Below are 9,981 nucleotides of genomic sequence, written 5' to 3'. Positions count from 1 at the left end.
TGATAGGTCAGAGGGGAGGGTGGAGCGGATAGGTGGGAAGGGAGATTGTCAGGGAGAACAGGTCATGGGGATGGTGCTGAGCTAGAAATTTGGAACTAGGGTAAGGTGGGGGAGGGGAAGAGGAAACTGGCAAAGTCCATATTGATGCCCTGGGGTTGAAGTGTTCTGAAGCGAAATTAAGGGGGCGTAGGTATAGGACAGATGTTAGGGGTAGGTTCTTTACTCAGCGAGTCGTGAGTTCATGGAATGCCCTGCCAGTAGCAGTGGTGGACTCTCCCTCATTATGGGTATTTAAGCGGGCATTGGATAGGCATATGGAGGATAGTGGGCTAGTGTAGGTTAGGTGGGCTTGGATCGACGCAATATCGAGGGCCGAAGGGCCTGTACTGCGCTGTATTCTTCTATGTTCTATGAGGCGTCCTTCCTCCAGGCGTCAGATGGTGAGGAAGTGGCGGTGGAGGAGGCCTAGGACCTGCATGTCCTTGGCAGAATGGGTGGGGGAGTTGAAATGTTGGGCCATGGGGCAGTGGGGTTGGTTGGTGGGATATGGGCCAAATGCTGGCAAATGGAACTAGATTAGGTTAGGATGTCTGATCGGCATGGACAAGTTGGACTGCAGAGTTTGTTTCCGTGCTGTACATCTATATGATTCGAAGTCAAATGACATCAGATTATAATCGAATAGGTTTATTTGAAGTTGCAAGGCTTCAGAGCTGAGCTCCTTCCTCGGGTGTGGTATGAGAGAGAGGTATAAGACACAGTATTTATAAGCAAAAAGTTAACAACTTTAAAACCAGTAGCCCTTATTGAATCCTTTAATCGGTTAGGAGGTAGACTGCTGATTAAAATGCAAAATCCAGATTCCTTTCAAATCTTTGATAAAATCTTTAATCATCCAGGGACAAATATACAAGAGATGATACTTGAGGTCCCACTTTGAATCTATGTTTAAAGCTGAGGTCCGATTTTATTTTTGACAGAAAAGAGTCTTGAATGAAATAATTTGTCCTAGTGTGTGTGTGTGGAGGGGTGGGTGAGAGAGTGAGTGTTTGAGAGAGTGTGAGTGTATATGTGAGTGTGCATGTGACAGTTTGTACGTGAGAGAGGGTCTGTGTAAGAGTACGAATATGTGTGTGGGAGTAGAGTGTGGAGGGCAACATTTAAGAGGCATTTGGATGGGTGTATGAATAGGAAGGGTTTGGAGGGATATGGGCCGGGTGCTGGCAGGTGGGGCTAGATTGGGTTGGGATATCTGATTGGCATGGACAAGTTGGACCAAAGGGTCTGTTTCCGTGCTGTACATTTCTATGTGAAAATAAAACTTGCCTCTCACATTTCCATTAAACTCTCCCTCCTACCCTTTATCTAAAGCCTATGACCCCTACTTAATGACACTTTTCTATCCTGGGAAAAAGACTCCTACCATCCATTCTATCCATGCCTCATAATTTTGTAAACTTATATCACAACATCAGACTCTGGTATTCAAGTGAAAAACAAACTGAGTTTGTCCAATTTCACCTCATAGCTAATAGCTTTCAAACCAGGCACCATCCTGCTAAACATTTTTACAACCAGAACGGTACCCAGTATTCCAAATGTTGCCTAACCACAGAGGAACCTCGACTATCCGAACATAGATTATCCAAATTTTTGATTATCCGAATAAGATCGTAAGGTCCAGATACTTGGCTAAACTGTATAATCTAAATATTCAATTATCCGAATATTCGATCATCTGAACAAAATACTCCTCACCCATGTTGTTCAGATAATCACAGTTCCTCTGTAAAGGTCTGTACAGCTGCAAGAATTTTTGCATTCATCCATTTTACCTGAACTGTTTCCACATTTGGCTTCCTGAAATTAGGTTATCACACTATGTTGAGATAATACCATACCCCTCAACCTTCTCCCGCTTTCCTGTCATTCCCAAAATGTCCTGTACCCTTCAAGATCCAAGTTCCAATTCATGTCTTCTGCGGTAATGTCCCTGGAATAGCTATTGGATTGTGGATGTAGTTCAACCAGAGGTAAAAATCTTCTCAAAACTTGCTAACCAAAAAGCTACTGGTTATTACTTATTCCTTTGTGCTCACAGTTCATCTCCCCAGCCCCACCCTCCTACTTATCTTTCATCCCCCCCTTCCCCTTCCGCATTCCTGACGAAGGGCTTATGCCTGACCTGCTGTTATTTTCCAGTGCCACTCTTTTCAACTCTGACTTTCCAGCATCTGCAGTCTTCACTTTCTTCTAGATATCCCCACACCCAAGGCAAGTTCCTTTCCAGCCCTGAGCAGATGCCTCCATCACCAGACATGTAACACAGCCACCTTAACTCTCACACTTTGCTGACAACATTCTTTGCAATTTCCCTCGCCACACTGCCTCCTACGATCACGAGGTTACTCCCAAGTCTTGAATGGCATCCTGTATCATAGTGCTGTGATCATTTATTCTGCAGCCCTCGCTCTCATCCAGGTTAACTGCAAGAACCTCAATCCTGTCACACAATTGCAAAGGCTAAGGCTCTAGCATTTTGTGTCACTGTGAATGAGACACACACTGACACTCCATTGAACTTTGAACACTGACCAAATCAGGCAACTCAACCCAAGGAGATGTTACTGCCCACTTGAACAGAGAATCCAGATAACTGTTCCTCTTCCTTATAAGTCACCATTTCTTGTAATTCATCCTCCAGGTCAAAAAGGCGGAACTGCTCGAATTTCAAATATTTGCCACAGGCGTGTTTGCTGTGGATCAAACTACCAAACTGGATGTAGGTTTGCTTGCTGAGCTGGAAGATCATCTTCCAGCTCAGTGAGCAAACCTACATTCAGAACCTCAACCTGAGCTACAAATCTTCTCAAAACTCACTGGCATCCAGGGAGTTTTCCAGATGCTGCAACTATGACACACACTTGGTCTGCCATCCTTAAATGTGGTCTTGGGAACTAATTTATTATTTTATATTTACTCATTTTTTAAATACATTTTATTAATTTTATCAGAATTGTGATACTATGTTGAATCTTAGTGATAAAATAAACTTTTGTCACTAGATACTCACCATTTAATCAACTTCTCCTTTAGTAGAGTAACAATCAATTTCTGAGGTTGAAAAAGACTAGGAAAAAAAGCAATTGAACACCTCCCTCCTTTCCTACTGTCAACTCCCTTAATCACTTAATTCTGGCACTCTATGCTAAGTCACACTAACTTGGCTAGGTTATTTATGAATCTAAGACAAAGGGTCTCAGACCCATTTAACAGGGATCCAGTTTCAGCTGAGTTAATTCAGTTGCTTTTTCTCTGAAAGCCTTGTTAAAATCCTTGTTTATGGCTTGCAACAATAGAATTTATACTGTAGATTACAATTGAATGCCAACCACAAACTATAAATCAGATTTTACAGAATTAAAAAATTAGACTCTCTTACCCAGCAACTGCATGCACTCAGTCTTAAAAAATACTGAATGTTGAGTTTGAAAATTGCACATTCATGGAAGGAGACAAGTGTTAAATTTAAGCTGAGGTGCTGTCTCAAATAAAATGTGAGACGTTTTATATTCACGTGAATAGGATTCTTTGGCACTATTCAAATGGGAGGATGATCTCCTAGTGTTCTGGCCAACACGTACCCATCAATCAACTCCACCAAAAACACAAAAGATCTGGTCATTTAAATCATTGTTGGTCATGGGAGCTTGCTATGCCCACATTTGTTATCTGCACAATATAGCAATTCATAGGCTGAGAGACAATTATTGAAAATCCAGAGGTTATGAAAATTAACATCTACACTTATCATGAAGACTCCAAATCAAAACTAAAGATGCAATAACAGCATTGATTGAAAAGAGATTCATTTTCAAAACAAATTCTATTTGAATTCCAATAACATTAGAAAGAAAAAGAAATATTTCTCCGATGTTAGCCAAGCAAAAAAGTAAATTTAAAAGTCTCCCAACAGAGCATGTAGAATGGAGAGAAGAAGATTAAGCAGCATAGGGGATAACATTGAGTTGGAATTCAGTGCTTTACGTCCAATAGTGAAATTTGAACAGTCTTGCCTTGTAGGATCAATTTATAAATTATTTCCATTTTAATTTCAAGCTTTATAGTTCTGAAATGGTCAAATGTTTCTGTCAATACCTGCAGTATGTGATGTTGTTTTAAAAGCATCAAAATAATAATTTTTTCTGGAAATTACGTCATTACATGGATTCCATTCTGAGATCTCAAAGGTGAAAATGGTTCCCTGAATTTTAATTAATGAATGTTAATACATCTTCAGCCATTTGGATTTGCAAACTGTCTTTGCTACAGCTAGAAAAAAACCAACAAGGTTCATTTTTTGTTATATGTTAGAAACAGTAAACCAGTTTAAGTGTTTAATCTGGTAACTGTATAGAAAATAACGTTTCCAGAATAAATGACAACATTCAGTTTATCTGTAAGAAAAGGTCAGTATATTTATGGATTGCTTTATAAAAGGTACTATCATACATTGTTACATAGTAATGAATTCACAAAAATATGAAGAGATATTTACAAGTAAAACACAACCACAGAACAGTTTCACTTTCATCAAAATGAGACACTTAGCACAGTTTCTAAATGCACAAAACAAAACACTCTTTAAATTCATTTGATTCCATCTGGAAATTTGCAAGCACAAAAGTAATCCCTACAACACCAAAGCAGAAACTGTAATAAAACAAAACCCTAGAGCTAACAGGTGTATTTATTGTTCTTTCAAACCTTAACACACCTAGACCCCTCTGAAATTCACTGGGTCCCCCCACACCCTGCTTTCCACAGAGAAAAAGACATCCAAACACTTTCAGGTTTAACCCTTTCACACACCTCTTCCTAGTTACAACCAAAATTCAGATAGCTTGTTCTCAAAGTGATGAAGGAACTGAGTTCGGTCAAGTGTTAAAAGACTGTTAAAAGTGACAAAATCTACAGAAACATCATAGGTTTATGAATAAATATATTTTTGAGTAATGATTTCAATGAGAAATTATAACTTATTTGTGCCAGTTTGATTAAATACAGTGATCAGAGAGTTACTGTACATAGGTTGGTTTATGAGAATATATAGCCCAGGAAACAATAGAATAAAATCTAGTAAACTGGTATCTATGAGTGAAAGGGTTAAAATAACAGCATCTGTACAACATTAGGAAAAAAACAAGCAAATGAGCTAGTTTTAAAATAATAACCCTTTATTAGGTACCGAGTGTCCCTTACAGTGTTTTTGAGAAAAAATATTACAGTGGATATTAAGGAGGGAAAAAAAAACTTTGATATCCAGTTTATGCTTGGCTAACACACATACAAGGGATGCCATTTTTTCTAATTTCTGTACACTCCTTTCTTCCTCCAAATAAATACAATTTGCACAGTAGGTATCAGAGATGAAAAAGTCTGACTTTTTAACATTTTTACTGTATTCCTTAATGCTTCCAATAAATCTAAGTAATTGATAGAGGTAATATTTGTACAGAATTTACATGATACAAAGCTTGACACAAGCTGAAAAATTGCTACCAGCTCATTGTTAAACATTTTTTTTAATTTGCCTCCTCTAGTCAGAGTTGTATTTCAACAACCCAAATTACAATATTCACTTTCTTAATAAATTATTTACAAGCTTTTGAAGTACAAAGGAACCAGCAAAATTCTTTTTATTTGAAAGGATATGTTTCTACAAGAAACAATGTTCGGAGAGGAGAAACCCGGGTGCGCTATGTACACAATGAAAATTGAGCTCAAAAAACCTTTTTTTTTTAAATGTTTACATGTTTGAAATGATCCCTGAAAACTTCACAAAAATTATAAATGAAATTTGTTGTGAAAATTCTGTCAGAGGTTAGAAAGTTTTTTTTTGTTTTTTTTTTCCTGTAGCTAGAAATTATTTTGTACAATATAAACAACAGGAAGAGAGCTCTCCTGGCTATGGATAACCACTAGAGCACAAAAAAACCCTGGAACTTTATACAGAGAAGGTGATTACCAATAGTCACGTGCAAGTCTGTAAGCGAATAGTGCACAAAGCCTCCATCGGCCAAACCCTAGTGCATTAGCACAAAAATAAAAATTTGCTAAGCCAGCATATCTACAATTTGCAAAAACTTGTTACAATTAAAATATGTAAAAGAAAATGAGGGAAATAAAGCATTAAAAAAGCACCAAACTTAGACTAGATATACAAGATGCTAATGCTGAGGCCATAAATTCCCATCAACTACTTTATTTACTTGCGTAGAAATATATTCTGACCATAAACCTTATCAAGTATTAAATGATCATTTCTTCGCATTTTCTCTTTCCTTAATGTATAAAAGAACTCAAAAGAAAAGATAGCAGCATTCACTTAGGCAGAAAGAAGAGTGGGGACCCTGCTCCACTGTATGGAACCTGGGAGGAAAAACTAGTACTGTACTAGTTTACTGTGACATAAAGTGGTAAACACCTTTCTTTCCAGAGGAAGAGCACCTGAATCCTAAATGCAGTCCCAACACTTATGTGCATTTTAGCTTTAGGTTCAGCAGAAGTGCGAATTGTTGGTTTGGCAAGTGCAACCACATCTAGGTTACTGCTCTCAAATGGAGCACCTTAGACCAGACCCTTTTAATTAAGGGTTCCTCTACAGTGTTCTGCACCACACAGACATGGAATTTTCACATCTTCAATGGGGAATTTGTAGTCATATGTAATCTCCTCATTCACATTTATTTGCTGTTTGGAGTAAATCACTATCTTCTTTTGTGACTCCACCGTGATAACTTTAGCGTAGCAATTAGGCTGTTTTTTAAGAGAAAAGAAATTCACAGTTAGAAAGAACACTATAGCTTTGTGATCAAGATTCAACGATTTCTTTCTATGCCAAGAATGTAGATTTAAGATATTTCTAGTTTTAGTAGGTGTATTTCTTTAAAAGGACTCCCAACACTATTCTACCAAAATGAAGACAACACATCAAACATTCACAAAAATCATTGCCCTGTTAAACATTCAAGTGTAAGAATAATTTTAGTTCATTCCTGATGTGTGGTACAAGCCTCTGGCTCAATTAAAATTTAAACCTGAACTCAGACTTTAAGGGGTAATTTTGTTGTATGGCAACTCAAGTAAATATAATGTTCTTGTTTCTCAGAAGGCAAGTTACAATTAGGCACATTAGACCTGTGAATTGTATTTCTGTAGAATATTGTAGGTGACTTTTGAGAAATGTAACTACTTGTGTTGCTCCAACATTAGCAACAAATGCAATGTGCCAATCTATTAATGCCTCAAAAAATTCAGTATGTGATAACCACCATTATAAAGTCACCAAACCAAAGCCTAGTCAGTATTTCTAGGACTTTATTTTTCCAGGTTTGTCAGGGTTTACTATTATCCAATAACTGAATGTTTGATACAGCTTCTAGATTATATACTATATATCTAAATTCGTGTGAAGGAATTGATTGTATATCAGTTAAAACTGACATCAAGATAGGGTAGAAAGTAAATTGTCAAGAAGAGGTAAAGAGTTTACAAAGAGATATAGACAGGTTAAGTGAGATAGATTATATCATGGGTAAACGTGAATTTGTTATTTTATTGGGGGAATAGAAGAGCAATATACTATTTAAATGAGATAGATTGCATGGCTCAGCTGTACAGAGAAATCTAGAATTCCTGGTATGTGAATCAAAAGGTTAGTATGCAGGAAGTAAATAGAAATTTGAATGGAATGTTCTCATTTATTATAAGGGGAATGGAATGCTAGGGAAGTTTTACTTTAGCTGTAGAGACATTGGCAAGACCACATACAGAGTAGTATGTACAGTCTGGGTGTCCTTATTTGAAAAAGAGACATATTTACTTTCGACTCAATTCAGAGAACATTCACTTTACTCACTCCTGGAAGAAAGGGTTTATTTTAGGAAGAAAGAACAAGCAAATTAGGCCTACATTCACCGGAGTTTAGAAGAATGAGAGGAGATCTTGGGAAAACATAAGATCTTGAAGGAACTAGATAGGGTGGATACCATGAAGAGTTTTTGTTGGGGAGGCTAAGACCAGTGGACATAGTTTAAAATTAAGAGGTCAGCCCATTTAAAGGCAAAGAAGAGGAGAATCTTTTCTCTCATGAGGTCAATCGTGTATAGAAATCCCTCCCATACAAGGCAGTGGAGGCTAAGTTAGTTAGATTTTTGATATACCAGGGTAGTCAAGGATAATGGGTGCACATGGGAAAATGGAGCTCAGACTAAACCAAATTAGCATTAATCTAGCTGAAAAATGAACAGGCCCAATGTGGCCAAATGGCCTATCCATTCCTACATTTCTATCTTTCTAAATGTTGAAGTCAAAATAATACTAGCTTCACTTACATGTTAAAAGTTGAACACATCTAACAAACACATGTACTTACATTGCAGCTATGGTTGATAAATCTGGCAAAATTGCCACACTTTGTGGCATCAATAATGGAATCATGGTCAACCCTGAACATGTAGCTACTTCCAATCCCCTCATCTTCATATCGTTTTTCTCGCATGTCTGCAATAACCTGAAGAGAAATAAAATCAGACTTGGATTAAAGGAATTTTCATTCCATGTTTGACAAGTGAATAATAGACAAATTTTCTAAATAATGTGTGGGACATTGCATTGTAAAGAATTATAAAGATCCATCATAGGAATAATTGGTTAATTGAAATGAGACATCTGGTTCTCCAATTCGGAGTACTGTGGGTCAAATCAGATATACAATTATCTGCTGGGGTGTAATTACCCCAAATCATTAATTTAATGAAATTCATTTAAACCATTACAAAAAATTGTGTGGAAGATCTTAACAACGTTAAGCGGTTAGTTTTCTGCGTCAGTTATAGAGTGGCATTCAATTCTCCTGATTGGATTCCTGTGGACAGCTAATACTTAGCAAATAAATAAATTGACAGCATCATCAGGCAGTTCAGTATCACCACCAAAGGATGCCCGGTTATGCTCCCCATTCTTAACGTCAATGAAGGAACAAAGATTCCACAAGTTCAATCCTCAGTTTACCTCTCGCCTGCAGTATCAAAGCATAGCACTCAGCAATGAGAAAAAATTGAAAAACTGCTGTACATAGATATTTTCAGTTAGAGTACCATCAATTTTAGTGAGTGATGTTTTTGCTTCAAATAACACTGCATAAACTAAAAATTAGGCAGATTCCTTATCTAAACCATAGCATGCAATATTTTCTTAAATTTACACATCATCAAAATTATTGTTTATCTGAAATGTTTGGTGCATCATTTCCTTTCGTTGTCAAGATCCACATCATTATAATAAAATGCATTTTTAAATTTAGAAAGAACCCACGTCAGAAAGAAAAATCAAGGTGTGATTTCACAGGAGAACAGATGGGTAAATGGCTGGTGAGTATTGTTGCTTAGAGACTGAGTTTAAACATTAAAAATATTAAGTATTAGCAAATAACGAGTGAGCAGCAAATGGATCTAAATCCTTCTTTAAAGTAAGGATTATTACTATGAGTAAGGTGTATTAAGTACTTGTTGAATTTGTTAGTAAGATTTATTATTTTTGGTAAGTTATGAGCAACAGCAAGATTATTAGTTAATAATAGGTGTCATCTGGATAATTTGATTGCAACAAATTAAGCATATAAATGTTCAGAGAAGTGAAAAGCAAATAAGAGAAGCAAACAGACAATATGAAAAAAATAATGACAGCAGCTTAAAAAAGGGGAATCCCAAAGCCATCTTAAGGCTTATAAATTGTAAAAGGGCATTCAAGAGGAATACTCTTGGAAGACACCAAAAAGGGGACTGGCACAATTGAAGCAGGGGGATTAGGTTTGGTTTTAAGTGAATATTTTACATTTGTCTCTACCAAGGAAGATGATGCTACTCAGGCAACAGCAATGGATACACTAGAAGGATTTAAAATAGATATGTCTTAGAT

General features: G+C 36.9%; 1 protein-coding gene across 6 annotated transcripts in view; it reads right to left on the bottom strand.

Moving 5' to 3' along the window:
- Positions 1 to 4,458: 4,458 nt before the first annotated feature.
- Positions 4,459 to 9,981, bottom strand: part of setd1ba (SET domain containing 1B, histone lysine methyltransferase a) — a 135,259-nt gene continuing 129,736 nt past the window's right edge. For all 6 annotated transcript variants that reach the window (XM_043715747.1, XM_043715745.1, XM_043715748.1 and 3 more), the window contains 2 exons: positions 8,438 to 8,575; positions 4,459 to 6,819 (listed from right to left, as the gene is read on the bottom strand). In XM_043715747.1, coding sequence (XP_043571682.1) covers positions 6,646 to 6,819; positions 8,438 to 8,575 — 312 coding nt within the window. In that variant the 3' untranslated portion in view covers positions 4,459 to 6,645. The remainder of the gene's footprint in view (positions 6,820 to 8,437; positions 8,576 to 9,981) is intronic.

Source organism: Chiloscyllium plagiosum, chromosome 25 (genome assembly GCF_004010195.1).
Source record: "Chiloscyllium plagiosum isolate BGI_BamShark_2017 chromosome 25, ASM401019v2, whole genome shotgun sequence".
Lineage (NCBI taxonomy): Eukaryota > Metazoa > Chordata > Chondrichthyes > Orectolobiformes > Hemiscylliidae > Chiloscyllium > Chiloscyllium plagiosum.
Note: the sequence above shows the minus strand (reverse complement) of the source record. Positions and strands in the feature narration are given on the sequence as shown.